Genomic DNA, 19,503 nt, shown 5'->3' with positions numbered 1-19,503 from the left:
CAGCACTTTCTTAATTGAACATTTTTAAAATATAATTTTACAACTGAAAGAAAGATAAACTTTGAGTAGTTTGTTTTTCTTGGTTTAAAACTCGTTATCAGTTTGCATGCAGTGTTCTTTTGTGACTTTCGTGGTGGCAGAGGCCGCAAGGGAGAGAGGCAGTAGCCAAAGCCAAAGCCGTGATGATAACAGCGATTTCAGGCTAAATATGAAAGAACGTCGTAGGGCGGGAGAAACAGATCCGACGAACGCGTGTCAACAGAACGCAAGGCACGTCTCGCAGATTGAGTGAGGAAATTTGCACTCAAGGAAGCACCCTACAAGCTGCAAGTGAGTTATTCCTGTTCTGGCTGTGCTAGAGCGTGGCAAAATGTTACTGTTATGAAAGTTGACCCGCCGCAGGGTGTAGCAACCCTTCCCCTGAACTGCTTCATTTTTCGCACATTCACATGGTTCGGATTCACATTGCTGCACATTCGCGACCATACGTCGCGTCCTTGTAATGCATTAAGTATGTAAATACATTTGGAAGAACGGAAACATTTTGGCACGTGACTAAAAATGCATTTGCAGACTAATAAGACAGGAGGAGGGTAACATAAGTCTCAGGGCACCGAACAGGACTCATGCTTATACCAGCTTGTACCCTATTTCTGTGTTTAATAATACAACAGGTACTAATCAAGTCCTCACCCCACGCTATAAAGCGCGCATTAAGTTGACAGAAGGTTTATGAAGGTTATTACCTTGTAACTGCATTCTCTTTCTTTGTTACACTTTAAAAACTTTTTTTCTGTTCTTGCAACTGTATTTATACAATGTATTAGAGACAGTCCGTTAATAAGATTAGCTCTTCCGCCGTGAGTGCTCCTGTCTTGTGTCCTTGCTGCATTGATCTTCATATGCTAATTAGTGTTAATTGTCCCTGTGTCTGCCATTTCTTTCACACAGTGTTCTCTACATCACGAAAGAGCAAAGTAAAGACTCTCATACCCAGGCGCTCTTCGTCGTCGGCTTCAGATTTCAGGGTGTCCATGGTGCCTCTAGGGACTGCTTCGGACGCACGACACTCAATTCGGCCACCTATGGGCCGTAGGTAAGTATAGGTGGTAGGGCTATACCTACATTGTTGTCGGTTCAGGGTCCGCCAGATGAGATAGTCTTGAACGCACATTCAAGCTAAATTGGTGAAAATCCTTGTCTATAGGCTACGTCTTTGGTGGAAGTTAACATTTTGTGAAGAGGCAAAGTGCATTCAAAGACCTGGAAGTGAACAATAAGAAGCTAATGGCATGTGCAGAATTGGGCACAGCCTATGCTTGTTCATAGTAGCTCTAATGCCATACTAAAGAGCGTATGATGGCGTCGAAACCGCACCACAGCTCCCCTAAGGTGTTGTTCTTATCAATTGTGAATACCGTAAAAGCGATTCATTTTGCGGTCTTAATAATTCTTACCATGGCTTGCCGTGAACTCCAATCCCGTTACAATGACCTATGTTTTGCGAAAGCACATATCTGTAATGCAAAGTGATACACTGTGCAGGTAACCTACTGATGTTAAAGTGGTGTTTCAATCCTAGAAATCTTTTTTGACAAAAGCAAGTTTGTGAGAATAAAGGCTGTCAAGTTAGTCAATTTGTCTTTGTGGAACTTGTATTGTCGTGAATTCCAGTGCCTGTACATTTCCATTCCCACCATCTATATTTCACACACACGGAAAACAAAAAAGTTTGATTGCAAAAATTAAGTCCTCGTGAAAATTCCTCGATTTTACAGTGATGAACTTTTTAGTTATGAACGACAGAACTTTGGTATAATGACGTCTCGTCCTCTTCACGTTTGGCAGGTCACGGTCTTTGCTTGCACACCTGTAAAATGTGTACCTTCTCCTTGTAGGTCATCGAGTCTGTCCCATGTGGACAGGGCTACATCCGGTCGTCCCAGCTTGTCCCAGGGGAAGCGTCACCCTGCTACAAAGGACACCCGCCCGCTGAATGACAGGGATTTCCAACAAACGTGTGCTCACCGTCTGCATTCGGTGAGTCTCGCTCTCGTTACAGTCTGATCCTTTGTTATGCTGCAGAGGGAGTCAAACAACCTTGTGCTTAAATAACTTGACTAATAAACTAACTAAACTACTAACTAACTAAACTAACTACTACTAACTAACTAAATAACTAACTGACGAACGATGAGGCAGTAGAATGTCAATACAGTGAAGATAGGAATGTGGTGAAAACCTGTCTTCATTAAATGGCTAGAGACATTTTCTTTCTCTGTGTGGTGAGGAGGAGAGGCAAAGGGGGAGCTCACATCGTTTTTTTTTTTTTTTTTCTTTTTCTTCAGAATGAGACTGCCTCACAAAAACAGGTGCTGGTAGCAGAAAGCATAAGGACTCTGTAAAAAAAAAAATTGTTCAGGAAGTTTTTCACCAAGCTGACCAACTTTTTATCTTTACCAGAATTATTTCTGCTCCATGTGGAGGGGACCTGTAATACTGTACTGTAAAACCCTAATATGCGTGAACTTTTTATTTTTGGCAAAATTGGCGAGCAATTAGGGTACGTTGAAATTTTAAAAATTGAATTTAAATCAATAATTAACACTTCAAAAGGCTATGCTGCAGTCAGACAGTTACCATCTGGTTGCACAGGTTACTGTTAAGCATTGCATGACTAGCATGCCCAGTGCCTCTTCTGTGAGGTCCAATATGGTCAGTCTCGGGCTTATCACAAAAGGCATGTCGGTCCAGCTCTAAATACTAGCATCTAGATTCTAGGACTTTAATACTGTGGTTCAGTGTTATCAAAATGTGCTTCCAGCTATGCCAAAATGATTTTGCTTCATTAAAATAAATGCCGTGAAATGCATACAGTAATTTCACGCGTATTAGCCGCCGCAATTTTTAAATTTTTTCTCACGGGTGCTCTGTGGCTTATCCAACGGTACGGCGCCTTCTCAAAGTGTGTCATGTCTTCTGGAAGACCACTGACCCACTGGTCCGTGAAAAGCACGCAACAAGGGCACAATCTGATCTTAGTAGAGCACTAGAACTGACCTCCTTCCTTGTGCACCATGCCGATCCCAGATTATGGACCACAGGGTTTACGGCCTTCTCTCTGGTCTCCTTTGTTGCACAAATCAGTCGCGTCGTATTGCCCGCGGGTTATCTGCCAGAAAATTCTTAAAACGTTCCTAAAAATGGGTCCTGCGGCTTATCTGCCGTGCGGCTTATACGCGTGAAATTACGGTACACTACCTCCCAGAATAGTCCCATAGTCTTGTATGGAACTCATATTCCAAAGAGTGGGTATACTGTTAGCAAAAACTTGGCTATTAGTTAATCAGAAATCTCGAGATATTCCTGATGTCTGCACTGAGGGCATTGATGTGGTATCTTTTGTTTACAGAGCTTAGTTTGTAACTTTGACTTATTTTCTCTTTTTCTACCTCTTCTAGTTTCTCGCATGCCATGCCAACGCCTCACAGGTCACCGTGCAGCAAATCTTGCGCATGTCCAACAAGCAGTTTGCCAGCACTTTTCTAGTAAGTACAGTTCCATAGGGAGGCGCTTTCTGCGAATATTTATTAGAATAAATGTTACGTGGCTTTGATTTTTCGTTCAATGTGTGGCTGTGTTACGCAGTCCCATACTTGTAGGATAATTTGTATCGGGGCCAGCTGATTTGTGATGGTGTTAGGACACCATATTTCTGTAGTGTTTTGCTACATTTTGTAGTCTGCATAGTTTTGAGCATATTGAGCAAAAATGAAGCTTTCATACGAATAGGATTACTGGACGGCAACGTATTGTACGTTTAGCATTTATGCCGGGACGTTGTTGTCCTCACCTTCCTTCGAATGTGCAATTTCAGTTCCTGGTCAACATCATGGACCCAACTTTCAAACTGGGACCCAGGGTCGAAGAAAGTGTAATGAACATGTTACAACTGCTCCAGTACCCGTTCGCAGTGTCCAAGAGCATGCTCCAGGCTATTGGCTCTCGTCTGCCTCTAGCACTTGGAATCCTCACCTGGCTGCTGGATGTCGTAGAGGTATATTTCCACACGTCTTGTCACGGTACATGATAGGGTCGGTAAAAGTCGGTAAAAAAATTGGGAATGGTTTAAAAAAATGCTAATTCTTTCAAAACTATTCAACAGTGATGGCCACTAACTACTTCTACAGTAGTTTAACTATAACTACTAACTACTTCGCGATGGAGTAGTTTAACTAGTAGTTCAACTACTTCTTTAACTACTGCAATGTAGTTTAACTACATTTATAACTACTTAACCTTTACCATCAACAACAATCCCTTGTAGTGTTCTTGGACACCTAAATATGAATCGAGCAATGACAAACTTTGGCTCAAGCCATTGCTACGATCGTCAAATACAATGCTTGCGGCGGGATTCTTTCTGTGCCTACTCGATAAACTAAGTTGCAGGATTATTTTACAGCAAATGAGGCCTCACTAGACCAGTAAAGCTTGCGGCAAAATCTGAAGTAGTTGGCACCTGCAGTAACCTAACTACTGTAGTTAACTACTAAAAATAGTAGTTTAACTAGTAGTTGCCACTATATTTCTGCAAGTAGTTGATAACTACTTTTTAACTACAATCAGGTAGTTTAACTAGTAGTTTAGCTACATGTAGTTAACTACTGGCCATCACTGCTATTCAAGATATCTCAGTGAGTGACATGGCATGTGATAATGTCCATGTTGCTGGCAGTATTGCAGTCAGTGTGCATGGGGACCCCAATTGAGGACAGACATCAGTTGCCCAACAATTACTGCATGTAACACACGTGGCAGCGAGCAACACATGAGCTGTCAAATTCTTGGTCTTGATGAGCTCTCAGCGTACCTGTACATAACATTGAATACATTTCACATCGTTAAGTTGTAGAGTGTGCCAAAGTGTACATCCTCTGTCTATACATGCAAGAAAAATAGTTGAGACTAAACAGGGAAGGGGCAGACTCCAAGGAACGTAAAAAAAGGTGCCACTTACTGCTGCAGAACATTCTAGTCTTTTAGTCTTCATAGACCGAAAGAAGGAAGCTGCTTGCACTACCAGCGGCATTCCATCATAAATGCCGTCAATGTGTAGCGCTACAACCACAAAAATTGCTTCAATGATAGTGCGTAGCACATCCGTAGTTCTACGTCAAACAGCAGCGGCTGTAACCTTCGGCACAGCCACCACTTTTTGATAATGGGGCTGTTTTTTTGCTTGTTGGCAGTACTACGAATCGGTGGACGTGTTCGAACATCTCTTTTCGGATGATGCACCTCTGAAAGATGGCAGCCAGGTATGATGCTCCATTCTTTCTCACACATGGCAGTTACGCTCACGTTGCAACGCGCAATACGCTATCGTAATCTATTGCACCGTTGTTCTAATTCCCCTTCCGAATAGGTCTCCGGTAGCCACATCTCTAGACTGGTGCAGTACGGATTGGCACCCCGTGACAACTCGCCTGACGCCTCTGCGGAAGACGACCTATTTCTTCAGCAATTAGGTAGTTCCTGTGTGAATTCATACCGGTGCATGAGACCCGGTAGAGTATTCCTCAACGCACAGTTCGGTTATTACACACACAGCCTGTTTTTCGTATCTTCAGTTCAAGAAAAGTATGGTGAACTTGAGTCAGCAGAGGACTTGCAGAGCGAGATAGATCGGGTTCGGAAAGAGGTGCAGTACAGGGAAGCTCAGAAGGTAATGTGTCTCTATGTGTGTGTGTGTATAGCTAGCAGTGTGATTAGTGCGAATTTTCGCCTTCACATAGTTAGGCCTGGGCGTCAGTGGCTCGGGAATAGTCTCGTATATGTTGCAAATGGGAGTGCTGTGATCATATGCTCGTGCTTTCTTTGTCTCTTTTTTTTTAAGGCTGAGTACCTTCAGCAATTGGAAACTATTGCCAGCAACAAGAAGGCTGCTGAGGAACTTGAAGGCTTCGTTGAAAGCTTCGACCAGTTCTACACGATAAAGCAAAAAGCACTGGAGGACGTCAAACGTACAAATGCCGAAATGGGTAGGTCTTATGGGAATGCCTATGCTTTACAGAGCCTTTAAAGTCATTAACCTTTAAAGCCATTAACCTTTAAGGTCACTAACCTTTAAGGTCACTAACCTTTTAAAGTCACTAACCTTTTAAAGTCACTAACCTTTTAAAGTCACTAACCTTTTAAAGTCACTAACCTTTTAAAGTCACTAACCTTTTAGAGTCACTAACCTTTTAGAGTCACTAACCTTTTAAAGTCACTAACCTTTTAGAGTCACTAACCTTTTAGAGTCACTAACCTTTTAAAGTCACTAACCTTTTAAAGTCACTAACCTTTTAAAGTCACTAACCTTTAAAGTCATAGTTTAGCTATGATGGTGTTCAGCCTACTTCAAAGGTAATTTTGCTTACTGTTCCTTTATCATGCTGCACAGGCAGGTCCCCTATTTGTTTTTGTGAGCATTCACGATCGGAGGGATTGGCTTTTGTGCACAATATTTTTCACTGTCGGTGAACCGTGCTTACACCGTTCCCAAAATCTTTCCCTCTCCTTCCGTGGTTTTCTCCAAACGTCTATAGATTAAACTGGGATAAACCCAAGAAATTGTTTTGCGACGTACCATCCGTAGTCTGTACTCCTACCCTTCTGTTGACGTAAGAATGGGTCTTGCTCAGCAGCACTTGTGTCAGTATGCACAATGCTTTTTTCTTTCTTTTTGGTTGTAGAGAGAGAAATAGAAGTGTTGAAAAAGGATTTGGCGAATGCGAGAGCCACCCTAGACATGCAGAAGCAACGTCGGGAAGACAAGAGGTCTCTCGAAGATCAACTGCAACAAGCCCAGGCCTCCTTGAAGCATGTCGAAAATAAGATGAACTTGGCACTTGAGGAACTGGACGAGCTTCAGATGCAGTGGAGCAATTTACTCGGCAAGGTACGTAGCCATATTCACTATCATTTTTTTGTAAATTGTGCTACAATAGAACAGTATGTTAAATATTAATATACTGGTTGTCCTAGTAGCATGTCAAAGAATTGTAATACAGTAATCAGAACTGCATTGTCCATTGGAACACACCTTGTCCACGGATAATTTGACGTAATAATCTGACACTTCTAGAAGTCTCTGTACTTTGCAACGAGGTCGTGTACAAAATCTGGCAAGTATGTGCCCCTTTGAGTCAAGCCATGTACACCTCCTATATGCCTATATGGGCAAGCTCCTATATGAGAGCGCTTTGGAAGTCTCGTGCCTTGCTGCTTGCACACCTAATCCTTGTCAGTTAGGCACAAATGAACACACAGCTTCCTCACTTCAATGCTCATAGGGCCAAAGGCTCTTGTGAATGCCTCTTTAATTTTTTTCGGGGCAAAAATTGAGTCTTGCTTTTCGATTACCGACCACCAGGAGAATTCCGATCGCTGTACGCGAGGAAGCACTTTCGCGACTATTGTTATATCCATGTCTTGTTTACACGTATTTCGATGAGTGAACCGCCAGAAACCAGCAAACTGATCGTAATATCGGAGTAATTGTAATAAACAGACTTGACTATATAAAGAAAGCCTGCTAGGGAGAAACGGCACAAGGGGATGTAACCCTGGAAGACAAGGCTCTACGTAAATTATAATGTCCTTCAATTAGCGCAAAAGTGAGAGATTGATGCAGAATGTATTGTGACATGGGATTAAGTTCATTTTGTAAAATACTTTGTCATAGCACTCTTCTCCATAATTTCTCCTGTGTCTATCATGCCCAGGGGAGACGTTACTAAACTAACGTTCGGCTAGACAAATCCACAAGATACTACGGTTACTGTTTGCCAGTCTTTGTCTCTAAAAGAGGGAGGCCTTGTTCATAAAACGATGCAGTTCGTAAACAGAGTTCACTGTACATTCCTACAGTCACTCTTTTACAACAAAGCTCAGGGGACAGCAAAAAAAAAAAAAAAATGCAATAAAGGTATCTTCGTTACAAACGTGTTCGCTATAACGGAGTTTGACTGTATAAACATTATTTCACTTTGATTTGTTGCTGAAGCCTTATTGTAGTTTATTGTTCCACCTAAGTGGCAGTGCAGCATGAAGGCTTGTACCATCTCGTGCAGGCACAACGGGACAGTACTGAAATAGAAGCGCTGTACAGCGAACTCCATTGCAACCTCGAAAGCTTTCCAAACCCCATCCCTGCCATGCTCAAGAACCTTCACTACGACGAGACCTCGAGCTTGGAGGATTTGAAGCAACAGTGCACAGTTCTCAAGGACATTACAAGCACCTTGCAGCAGATCAAGGTCAAGAGCCTTGCAGGTGCCAGACATGAAAGTGAGCTGGCACAAAGGGTATGTGTACAACATTTCATTCAGATACTGGGCCACATACAGTGTTAACACAGCAGTGTATCCTGCAAATACGGTTTGCGTCCTTTGTTCGCTGTTCCTTGTTCAATAGATATTGCTCTCTGATTTTTAGACCATTTACGTTGCCGCCTGCAAAGATTCGAGTTACAATGAGAGATGAACCCTTTGTTTCCTCTCTTAACAGTACGAGGCTGAACACCAGGAAGTTGTGCGTGAGGAGCAAATGGAGAGGGAGATACTTGATCAGGCTGTTGCCTCCCATGAAAAAGTTAAGCAGGTGAGTGCCTGCATTCTTTAGGACCTTTACTTTTCCTCTGTACCTCATTTCCTTCCCTTCCCTGAATCCTCAAGGTTGTGCATAATATAGTACTTATTCAAGAAGGTTCAATATTATTGTGACTGCAATGACAATGTGCATGCAATAATCAGTGCATGGAAAGATTTTATTTTTCTCCCTGGAGGTACACTCCTCAAGTGCATTCTACCTTTATACGCTGGGTTATTCAAACGAGGAGCGGCTCGAAGAAATGAAACTGAGCAATATGGTCAGCTTAGGCTACATACATCTGTATTTGCTTTTCCTCAATTTGTGGTCGTGCTGCGCATGCTTTGAGACAGCCTCCAGATATCGGTAACTCCATTTTGTGCAGGGACTACTGGAGCAAATCAATGCTAAGAAAGCTCAGCATGCACAGCTCCAGAAAGATCTCATAATCGCCCAATCGGAAACTGTAGCAACGTGTGCTGATGATACTCTTCTGAGCCTTCAACAGAGGTGAGGAAAAGTCTGCCTGCCATTAAAAGCATACTTCCTTTAAGCAAATATGACTGCACTTAGTTTTATCATCCTGTTGTAGAAATTTGTGTTCCTACTTATAATTAGAACCTGAAGTTTTCGGGAAATATTTTTTTTCTAAATTCGGGGGGGGGGGGGGTAAAAATCGGGTAAATAAACATGTGCACTAAATTCATGCGAGTTCGGGTGAAAAAACTTCCAGTATGCTAAATTCGGGGTGAAATCGGGCTCAGTTACTCAACTAACTGTAGTGGTTTGGTACAAATGGTGATGGAACTGAATTTTTCTGCCAAACAAGTAAATTAATGCGTTCCTACAGACATCCCAGTGAGGGCAATTTGCCAGGTAAAAATCGGGTTTCACCCTAAAGAGGCAACCTTCAGTTCGGGGTGCAAATTCGGGGGAGAATCGGGTAAAACCCTACAACTTCAGACTCTACTTATAATTGGGCTCGCATAGAGATACGGTTAAGAAATGTGCTTTGTATGTGCGGCTTCCCATAATTTTGTCTTGCAACTTTCGTTTAGATGAATTTTTTTATCAATTTTAAATCAACGAGAGTCTAACCTACGTTTACGGAGGCCCCAGAGAGCATTCCACATACTGTACAGAATGAGCATGTACAGTAAAACCCGCGGATAGCGATATCGCGTATAACGATATCCCTCGTAAAACGATGGTACATGATTTTACCGTCAAATATACATCGTTTCTATGGGGAAACGACCCGCGTATACCGATGGAGACAGCAGTTCCGAGTAATTGTATAACGATGTTGGACACTAGAGAGTTTTAGCAGACCGTTGTTAACGGGTGGCTTGCGTCGAACCGTATCAACCGGATCCAATCAGTAGATAAGATTCTGAGTCACGCGCGACTACGAATGGTTCCGATAGGCACGATAACCTTATCAACGGTATACTAAAACTCGCTACTGTCTCGTGCGCGTTACCTCGCGGCGATAAGATACAGTAGAATCTCTATGGTACGAATCACCCGAAATTCACATCAAAGGAATTAAACCAAAATAAAAATTGAGGCAAGAAAATAGACAGCGACTGTTCATTTTCCAATACTGTCAGTGAACGAGGTACGTGGTAACGCTTTTGTGCCTCCGTATTTGGCCAATGCTGCTCAAATTCGCGAGATGATTCGAAAGGCCTAGCACATGCTTTTTACCCGCGAGTCGCGCGACAGTGTTCTAAAGCGAGCTTCTCCTAAAGCACGCAGGAGTTAGGTGAAGCCGACTTGCGGAATGGTGACGTGTAGTGTTGCCAGAGGTTGTCCTGCTATGTTCCCTGGCTCCCTCCACGTGTTCTGATCGCTGTTTTCCCAAGCCAGCGCGATGTCACACAGCTTCGCGTTTTTTAAGCATCTGTTTCTCTTTTTTTTGCTACACGCGGGGTGGCGCGCGACCTGGACGCGCTATATAGGTCAGCCCTCGTTTAACGATGTACCCAGTATAACGATGGAATTCGCGATTACAGTCACTATCGTTATACGCGGGTTTCACTGTATATAGTATCCTACTGCTACTGCAATTCCAGCTGTAAATAATGCAAATCTTGCATATTGGGGTTATTCCCTTACCTTGGTTTAGATAGAATTTGTTCCCCCAGTTCTGAACTGAACAGTTTTTATTAGATTTGTTTCCTGCAGCATATAAGCACCTCTGGTTTTTATCTTAGAGTGGATGCAGCCTGTACGGAGTACAAAGATTTGCAGCTGCAGCTGGAGACCATGAAAGCAAAGTGTGAGAAGCACATGAAGCATGTTGAAGCCTTGGCCGAGGTACATTTTGTAAGCACGTTGCATCGCAACTTTGAACTGAAACAAATATTTCCCGTTTCAGGAAAAAATGAAGAGCCTGATGAACTGTTTTAAGAGGTTGCAGGAACTCGCGAAGCCCACATAATTTCATAGATTTGCTGCTTTTCATTAACCAGTTCATATCTGTTTATAGACTCTATTTTGAGTATAAACTATTTATAGCTTTTATTTCTGTGTCAGTTCTTCTGCTCTTGCCTCTGGGGATTTGGGGGTGTTGGGGGTGCATCGTACGTAGGGGGTGACTCTTTCGGGTTTTGAATGAAATTTATCTATCTTTCGAATGGAAAAGGAACAAAAAGCCTAGCGACTTTTTCGGGTTGAACTGACCGAAACTGACCTCCAACCAATTCGGGTTAAACCAGATTTCTCCCCAAATTTCAGTCACTTATGTTCCCAGCAAAACACCCATGTGTGCCAGCACTCTCTATGCCAGGTTCGTCCACGAATTAGATTAAAAAGTAGCGCCAGATTTTTAGCCCCCGAATCGGAGAAAGGCATTTAACCCGAAAAAAAGTCCCTCTGTAGTCATACGTCAGTATTTCGTCACTCTTTCAGGTGTCAGGAATCTTCGCAGAATCTGTCCCTACCTAAATAAATTTCTGCTGAAAACCACCAAAGGCTAACACTTTTTGCTAAATAAACAGAACTATACCTTCTCTTTAAAAGCAGGAAACAAGTCAAAGGACGACAAGGCACGGGGGGCTTATCGCTTTTAGAGTATGAAATGCCGAACAACCCAATTTTTTAGCCATTTTCGATACCTTCTCTCCCTTCCTCCAATGCATAAATCAATTCCCAAGTCAAAAGTGGACACTCTTGGTAAAGTGGAAAGGTTTGCAAACATGAGTATCAGTATTGTCTTCTGGGATTTAATTACATAACGAAACTAAAACATGTTTACACATCACAGGCATACAACATGGCAGTTTGCACAGCACATTTTGCATCTAGGTATGAAAACCTGCAGTAGATGCATGACCCATGAAGGTGGTGGTGGCAAGGTCGCCTGCCCCTTCCAGATTTCTGGTTCCGAGTTTCTTCCCCTGCACAACACAGCCACATGTAAAGGGTAACCCAAAAAACTGTTCACTAGGTCACAAGAACAAATTTTGGAACAGATGGTGAAAAATGAGGTTGTTACCTGTCGTTGAGCACAATAGTCCTCAAAAGTAGGTGTGGTCTAAATTAAAAAGAGGTCAGGGATGGATTTTTGTACTGCAGTGATGTGGAAATTTTTTACACACCAGTTCTGCTGGCCTGGCACGCACTGCTGATGGTGGTGTTTGCAGTTTAACCTTTTGGAAGAAATCGTTTTTGATTTTGTGGTGGCAGTCCAAAGATGTCAACTGATGATTTTTTTAGGATTTTTCTCGCAGACGCACACTTACCCTAGGCACCTTTGGTGTGTTCTCATCCAGTACAGGTTCTTTTACCTGAAATCACAGCTATTTAATATCCTATTTAATGCTATATTATTTATATTTTTTTAACCTTGTGTGTTTTAAACGCTTGTTAATTAGCACAATGAAGAGAAAAAATACTGGAGACTAGGACACATGACTGCTGAAAACATTCAATTCGTGTCTCATTTGTATAGAGGGCTCAGCCTTTTTGTTATATATATACATCGGTGCATTTTGGTTGGGACATGCTGTGTATATACCTACATACACGCATGCTTATAAAGGACAAGGAAATGGGATGTGAAATTTCTGTGGGAGCTTTGTCATATCAGAACACTGACATGCAATTTTTGATGAGGTACATGTCTCCATGTTGCAATGTACAGTTCAATTACAGTAAAGTTTTACAAAAGAGCCACATTAAATGTGGGTCAACACTGTCAGGGCACCTAGTGAGACAAAAACTGACCACAAAGAGGTAGTTACCTGCACGACAGTGCGGTAGTCCTCCAAGGTAGGGGTCAACTGGATCAAAAAGAATGCAAATCAGTATCTAATGGAGCTAAAGTCTGACCCAAAAGCACGTACCTGTTTCTTTGGCATAGCTTTTCCACGCTTTGCAGAAGGGGGTGTTTTCTGTTTGCGCTGTTGAAACACATTGTATATACTGCATGACACTGCATGTAACACTCTCTTTACAGTTGGCAATAGGAGTGGTTGCATCCAGATCCAATAAAAAAACTATTTCGAACCACACTTTTTAGACTAGTTCCACTGTGGAGAGAGAGAGAGTGCTTTGCAAGCTCACACTCTTTTTAGACATTATAAAAATGGAGTGCCGTTTGGAAACAGCCATTTGACAAATTTGACACACATTTGACAAAGATGCAGGCCAGCTGGCCTTGTATAATGCATAACTGTGCATCACATACCTTGTCTTTTACGTCAGGTGTACAGAGAGAGTTCCACTTTCTCAAGTCCTGTAGTTAAATGCAAGACCTTGACAAACTGCACACACCTGCTTACTTTACAAATGTGCCACTGCATTAACCGCATTTTATGTGGTTACAACATGTTGCATGCAATAGCACCAATACATTATCTGACTATAAACCACTCCGTGGAATTCAGTCATGTCGTCCTGTCCCATGTGACGATCGAAATCTTGCCAGCTTGCACCAATATCGAGAGGAGATCGGAATTTTTAAAATATACATAAAAACAATGGCAACATTTACCTCTGTAGCCCTGCAGTAACTTTCGAAGTCGGGAGTAGACTAGAATGGCAAAAAGGTGCTGCTTTAGTTGGAAATACCTTTCAGGGAGGCTTGCTCAATACGTACGGGACCTGGTATGGTAGCTGTAGCGTGTTTCCTCGTCGGAGGTGTTTGGGCTGCCACCTTATGAACATATATATTTACTCGGAATTACTCACTATGACAGCAGTGTGTAAAACATGCTACACCATCTCCACTTCGAATATACATTTTTGAAAAAAAAAAAAATAAGCGCAAACCTTGATGTTCACGTCGTGCGTGTTTCCGCTTTTCACGACCAATCAGTAAAATTATCTAATAGCAATGAGCTTATGGATTGAAATGTGTGCTCCGTATTAGCATCAGCCAGCATCGAGAGAGAGTGTAAAATACCATAAAACCCTCATCATTCATGTGCCCCTGATTTTTCAAAAATATTGCAAATTGCAGAATTTAAGGGCATGCAAAAAATTTTGGCAAAAATTGACACTTCCACAATAGTGGTATATATATATATATAATTGGAAACTTCGTTTTAACCCTACGTTGCTAGTAAGTACTTTGAACTGCCTTATAGCACAAGCACATGCAATATCCCCCTGTTTAAGTACAGCAAGGACAAGTTAAGGCATACCACAAAGTGAGGCAAGCAAGCCACAAGCTTTACCATCTAGTTTTCGCAGCGAACTTGTGCCCTGGGCCAGATTCGCGAAAAATTCGTGTCGCAAAATTGAAGGGTTTTACAGTATGAAATAAAATATACACTGTCTCTCAAAAGGAAGAAAAAAAATCGAAGTAGAAGTCCAAAAAGGGACAGAGCAAGATGAGAGGTCTTCATACTGTGCATTTAGCAATACCGCTTGAGGTGGATGGACCAGACCTCCCGGTGAGCTCAATCAAAGTGCTGTCATTCTCCGGCTCATCCAGGTAGCCACGAGACATCAGTAACTCAGTTCTGTTCCCTGCGTTAAAATTAGTGCAATTTATTTATTAAATTAATTAAATTATAACGGCTACAAACTCGCACTGAGGTACCCTGGACACACACACTGCCAGGCACACAAAAGATAGCGCGATAAAACGCGGCGTACTTTCCGCGGATGGAACGGTGTGGGAAGTTTCGGGAGTGCATCCAGAGCATGGGATCGGTTGCGAAAGCAGTGCCTGTTCTTTGTTGCGTGTCCTGGAAAAGAGGAAACAATATTTACCACATCCCTTAGTGCACGTCACACGGGTTCTTCATGGATATATAAGGATATAGTGACAACGTGCGAGACTTACTCCGCCCTGCGGATGTTGTCCTCGACAGATCTGATACACATAGAGTTAAGGAAAGTGCGAAAGGATTGACGCTCAGACCACTGATAAAGCGTTATCGACCCTTACTCTGTATGGCTTACTTGTAGCCAGAGTGGGTCACCTTCCAGCACTTATTATTAAAGTGCGACAGATGTTTTGTACTTCTACGGCCAACGTATTGTACTTGTAGTGAAGGATACGGAAACGGAAGACAGTCTTGAGGGGCGCTCCCATCTTCGGCTGTGACCTGTGACAGAACTGGTAAAGAAAAATGGTGTGCTTAGGGCACATGTACTATGCTTCCATTTTTACGTTATTATATTATAATCCAGTACAGTGGAGTTGAAAGAAAACTAATTACGAATCTTCATCTGATAGCATAAGTGAAACACTGACATGATGCACTGAAATAACTTTTTTTTTTTTTTACTAGCAGTGAGCCACACACTCTTAGAACTTACATGCTAGGTGCTGTTCTGAAAGAGGAACGCCACGAGACTGCAGCTTCAGAATTGTATCTCTGATCTGCACCTCCGCTGTGGCATTCTGCCGTTTCAACCGCTCGTACACGACTGCGTGCTCAGAGAGGCATTGGCCAAGTTGTTCATCCATAGATTTGAACTGTCTCTGTAAATCCAATATCACTACAATTGTAGTTATACGAACCATAGGGTAGGTACCATATGTCTGGCATGGTCTTGTGAGAATTTGGAGGATAAATGAGATTCACAGAGGGATTCACGTAAAATGAGTACGAGTGGAACAATAAAAAATACGTAAGTAAAATATATCAAGTAAAGAGATGATACACTGAACAATCCAGCACAACATAACTTGTGTGTAGAACGGCAAAGCTCCTGTCAGTTAGCATCTTTTTTGTTGTTCCTAACCACAGACTTTCTCAGCGAGCCACCTCACGAATGCCTGCCAGTCAAAACAGCAAATATAGGTGTTCTCCCCCACACACGAAAATGGGGGTATTCCCGCCTACGACAACGCTGTTCTTTTTGTCCTATAAGGCTCGTAACGACAACTCGTGTCTGACGGCATGGAATCGCCACAGAGAGTCCCCAGCAACACCAACTCACTTCTAGTTCCTGTAGTTCTTCATACATCTTGCACAGTTTAGCGGCAGAGTTTGCCCTCGGGTAACGCAAATGGTTCTTCGCATTTTCAATCTCTAAATCAGCGCGCCGTGCTACCTCTAACAGAGGTGCAAACATGTCCTCAGAATACATGGCGTGACTTCAACAGGAAAGTTGGGCCAGCTACAGGCTCTGCAAACGTTGAACGCCTTTTGCCGCGAAGTGTTCGAAATACTGCGCGCAGAACGGCTAGAACCGGCTAGAACGCAATGCCGGATACGCAAAGCGGCAAAGCGAACTTCCGGGTGATGGCGATAGCGTTAGGAATTAATGTGATTGGGTGCTGTGCCTGTTTCGGTTTTAGACTTCAACCGAAGAAACGTCACCGTGACGTGTTCTTGACGTTGGTAGACATAACAAAACCTAAAAGGTCAAGTGTCGCTTCCTTGTATTAGTGGTACACACAAATTAGGTCACGTTTCTAGTCGCTTTGCTGTCTTCATTCGCGTTCACGGTCCACCGCGGAAAGAAAAGACTGGACGGTAGTCTCTCGATCTGCTATCTCGCTTTTGCCCGAATTTCCCTAATTAATAATTAATGAATTTCATGTAATTAGTCATCTGGTAGTTACATACGCTTTTTCAGAGGATGTCCGCCTGGCCGTAGAACTCAACTGCAAAAACATCTATGCTGCTCTCACAGCTTTATAAAAATTCTGGTCTGTTTTTAATGACGCACCCTGTATATTTCCTTTCGCCTAGTATATGAATATATATTCTGAGACATGAAATGTCTGGAAAACTTCGCCTTGAGAACCACCAGATTGAGGCCTTTTCCAACAAAGTAGGCAAGGTACGGATAATACGAACACACCCAGAAACACTATCAGTTGTACTATTAGCCTCACCAGGTACATTTATTACCTCACAGTACCTGACGAAGAGTTCGACGGAATGTCGAGATAATTGCCGTGCATGATAATATGGCACCGTTAGCAGCTATATCATATTTTGCACAAAGGCAGCTTTTCTAACATTCTCCGCAATAGAACGATTCATTACGTTGCACATGGCATTATCGGGCAATACCATGGCAGTACCCGCATGGCAATCAAACGCCCGCGAAAACTGCCTCAAATGGCGTAGAGGAAGGTTCACGCGATACTCCGAAGGAATCCTTCGAAACCTGATGAACTCGTGCCTCTGGTAGACAGCGTCGCTGAATTCACAGTTGTCGAGTGCGTAGTACAGGAAGAAAAGCTGCTCCGACGAAACGTTGCGCAAGGTATCGTATCTGAAGCCCATCTTCCAAATTCGTCGAACTCGAAGCTGCTCCTGAAACGCCTGGTAAGCCATCTGAACTGCCACCGTTTGCTCCAGGAGAGAGTACCGCGCATTGTCAGCGTCAGCAACGGTGGACTCCGGAGCGGACCGTATGCTACTGGGCAGCGAACGAAAATCCCTAACGAAGCAGTCCAGCAGGGCCTTTAGGTAGTTTTGAGAAGCGTCGCCGAATCTCAAGTTTTGCTGCAGTGGAGAGTCCTGGTAGGTGGCCTGCACGAGTGACCTGTAGAGGCGAACTGCAAAGCGCGCGAGGTGGAAAGCAAACGCCGTCGAATCTGCCGGAACTGAAGTGTTCAGCAGACCAACGGGCACGTAGATGATGTGTTGGTAGGCGTCGTACTTGCTCCTGGTGGAGAACACCGACATGGCATCCCACTGAACTTCTCGAGCGTAGCCCTGGCCGAGTCGTTTGAGACGATCTTCCTGTTTTCTCTTCCACGTGCGATGATACATAGCCAGCGGCGAAGACCCGTATTCCATCACGGGACCAATGCTGGTACAGACGTGCTCGTCCAGCGAACGGTGGGGGAAGAAACGGGCCAATCGCAACTTCTTTAGTTTCTTATCAACGAACGCTGCTGTGATGTTGTCGATCCAGCTGAGTTGGTGTACGTTTCGTATGAACAAGCTTTCTAACTGAGACAGCCAGATTCTAGCATTGTAATCGTCGGATGATGTTCTGATCCTTGCGTAGCCCCTCAAGAGGCACTCCGGTAACACGCTGTTTACTGCTTGCAGACAAAGTCTAGAAGCTTCCACTTTATCCTGTGGAATAGTGCGTCCAATGAAGAATATGCTGAATATTTTCTTCAGGTTTATTAGACGGTCCGACATGAAGGGTGCGAGGAAGACGACCAGCCTGAAGCCCAAATAGTTGAGGACGGCTCTCGCGCTCACACTTTGAAGGAAGCCATCGAGATCAGTTTGTAGGTAGCCTGGATTCCTCAAAACGACTAGCGTGTCCGAATGAAACGCGAACAGACTTTCGAACACTATAAAAAGAAACTGCTGAAGGCCGCTGTTGAGTTCGCTGTACCTCGTTAGTTTCACCTCCTCTGTTGTTCCACTACACGGCAATGAAGACTTCGAGGCGTGCAACGAGAGCGCTCCCATGATTTCCCCCGTAATGTTGTCAGCGACCTCCTCATTGGTACCACCGAAATGGAACAAGGTTTCTTGAACCGCCGCAGCGTAGATAGCCCATGTCTCCCGCTGTGTGTCATCGCTTCGTATGAAGATCAGTTCAGGTGCGGCCAGCTCGACAAGTCTATTACGAGAGTTACCGGCTGGAGGTCCCACCCGCGTATCGAGTAAGGCGTGGATTCCGAACTCGCGCGCTAATTTCCCTGCTGTAAACCAGATATCTGATGGACTGAACCGAACGTTCTCCGTGAGCGGCCAGTCACGAATGGGCCAACCTCGGAACACGTCGCGTATCGCCAGTATAGCATCATCTGTTTTCGTCCGATCCATGCAGGACATGTAGAGCTGCCTGATGGGTGCTACGTCCTCATTCTTCTGCTCGACAATGTACTGGAGCAGCTTGGTTTCAATATCATCCTCCAGTACAGTGTCGGTAGAGACTGAAACGCCAGCGTTAATGGTGCTAGAGACGTGCATCGTACTGGTCCATGCGCTACACACAAATTCGTAAAAATTGTCGCATGGTAACCGTTCATGCCGCATGAGAGATCTCAGGTAAAGACCTTCCTTAAGGCAGAAGTCGGTAGCGCAGTAGAAGACACCGGGTGAATGCGATTTCGGTAAACCTGTACTACTTGTTGCCGGTGTTTCAGCTAACCTTTCAGCAGTCCATTCTGGGAACATAAACCAGGCAGATGTACCCCTGGGGAGAGATGTTGGAGCCGGAAGCGCGTGTGATACTTGACTGAGGACCACAATCAAGACAATCCATATGATGCATAGCAAGAGTATGGCAAAGACTATCTGGCTCTCTGGGAACATCTCAATGGAAAGTTCGGGGTATTCCTTTATGACAGCTTCTGCCTCTATTGCATCCATCTTACGGTATAACGGCGTTTCTTTCACCATAGCCGGTTCCAGTCCATGCGCGTCTCCTCTGCCCCCAGCAGGAATGGCATATGCTTCGACTTTCACT

At 43.6% G+C, this 19,503-nt stretch overlaps 2 protein-coding genes across 2 annotated transcripts; one reads left to right on the top strand and one right to left on the bottom strand.

Moving 5' to 3' along the window:
* Positions 1–191: 191 nt before the first annotated feature.
* LOC135366181 (kinetochore protein NDC80 homolog) lies at positions 192–11,166 on the top strand. Its single transcript, XM_064598842.1, has 15 exons — positions 192–330; positions 952–1,096; positions 1,899–2,040; positions 3,462–3,548; positions 3,878–4,057; positions 5,253–5,321; positions 5,429–5,531; positions 5,634–5,728; positions 5,900–6,044; positions 6,741–6,946; positions 8,121–8,354; positions 8,557–8,649; positions 9,023–9,147; positions 10,857–10,959; positions 11,021–11,166. Coding segments are annotated over exons 1-15 (1,791 nt in total). The 5' UTR covers positions 192–329; the 3' UTR covers positions 11,084–11,166.
* Positions 11,167–11,845: 679 nt separating this feature from the next.
* Positions 11,846–16,310, bottom strand: LOC135366180 (uncharacterized). The gene is made up of 15 exons (XM_064598841.1): positions 16,045–16,310; positions 15,418–15,583; positions 15,157–15,214; positions 14,939–14,968; positions 14,749–14,840; positions 14,498–14,619; positions 13,745–13,801; positions 13,640–13,678; positions 13,334–13,381; positions 12,990–13,046; positions 12,888–12,926; positions 12,387–12,431; positions 12,243–12,293; positions 12,140–12,178; positions 11,846–12,041 (listed from the first exon to the last, which is right to left on the bottom strand). Exons 1-15 carry the CDS (start codon positions 16,192–16,194, stop codon positions 11,946–11,948), a joined length of 1,089 nt encoding a protein of 362 aa, XP_064454911.1. The 5' UTR covers positions 16,195–16,310; the 3' UTR covers positions 11,846–11,945.
* Positions 16,311–19,503: the final 3,193 nt, after the last annotated feature.

The sequence above is a fragment of the Ornithodoros turicata genome, chromosome 8 (genome assembly GCF_037126465.1).
Source record: "Ornithodoros turicata isolate Travis chromosome 8, ASM3712646v1, whole genome shotgun sequence".
In the NCBI taxonomy this organism is placed as follows: Eukaryota; Metazoa; Arthropoda; class Arachnida; order Ixodida; family Argasidae; genus Ornithodoros; species Ornithodoros turicata.
This window is presented reverse-complemented; position numbering and strand designations above follow the sequence as displayed.

Excerpts from the sequence above, each read along its gene's own strand:
- LOC135366181 (XM_064598842.1), top strand. Across the intron at positions 4,058-5,252 it reads GGCTGCTGGATGTCGTAGAG|TACTACGAATCGGTGGACGT; the intron begins GTATATTTCCAC and ends GCTTGTTGGCAG. Across the intron at positions 6,045-6,740 it reads ACGTACAAATGCCGAAATGG|AGAGAGAAATAGAAGTGTTG; the intron begins GTAGGTCTTATG and ends TTTTGGTTGTAG.
- LOC135366180 (XM_064598841.1), bottom strand. The coding sequence starts at position 16,194 with ATGTATTCTGAGGACATGTTTGCACCTCTGTTAGAGGTAGCACGGCGC. Across the intron at positions 14,969-15,156 it reads CAAGACTGTCTTCCGTTTCC|ATCTGTCGAGGACAACATCC; the intron begins GTATCCTTCACT and ends TATGTGTATCAG. Across the intron at positions 14,841-14,938 it reads GACAACATCCGCAGGGCGGA|GACACGCAACAAAGAACAGG; the intron begins GTAAGTCTCGCA and ends CCTCTTTTCCAG.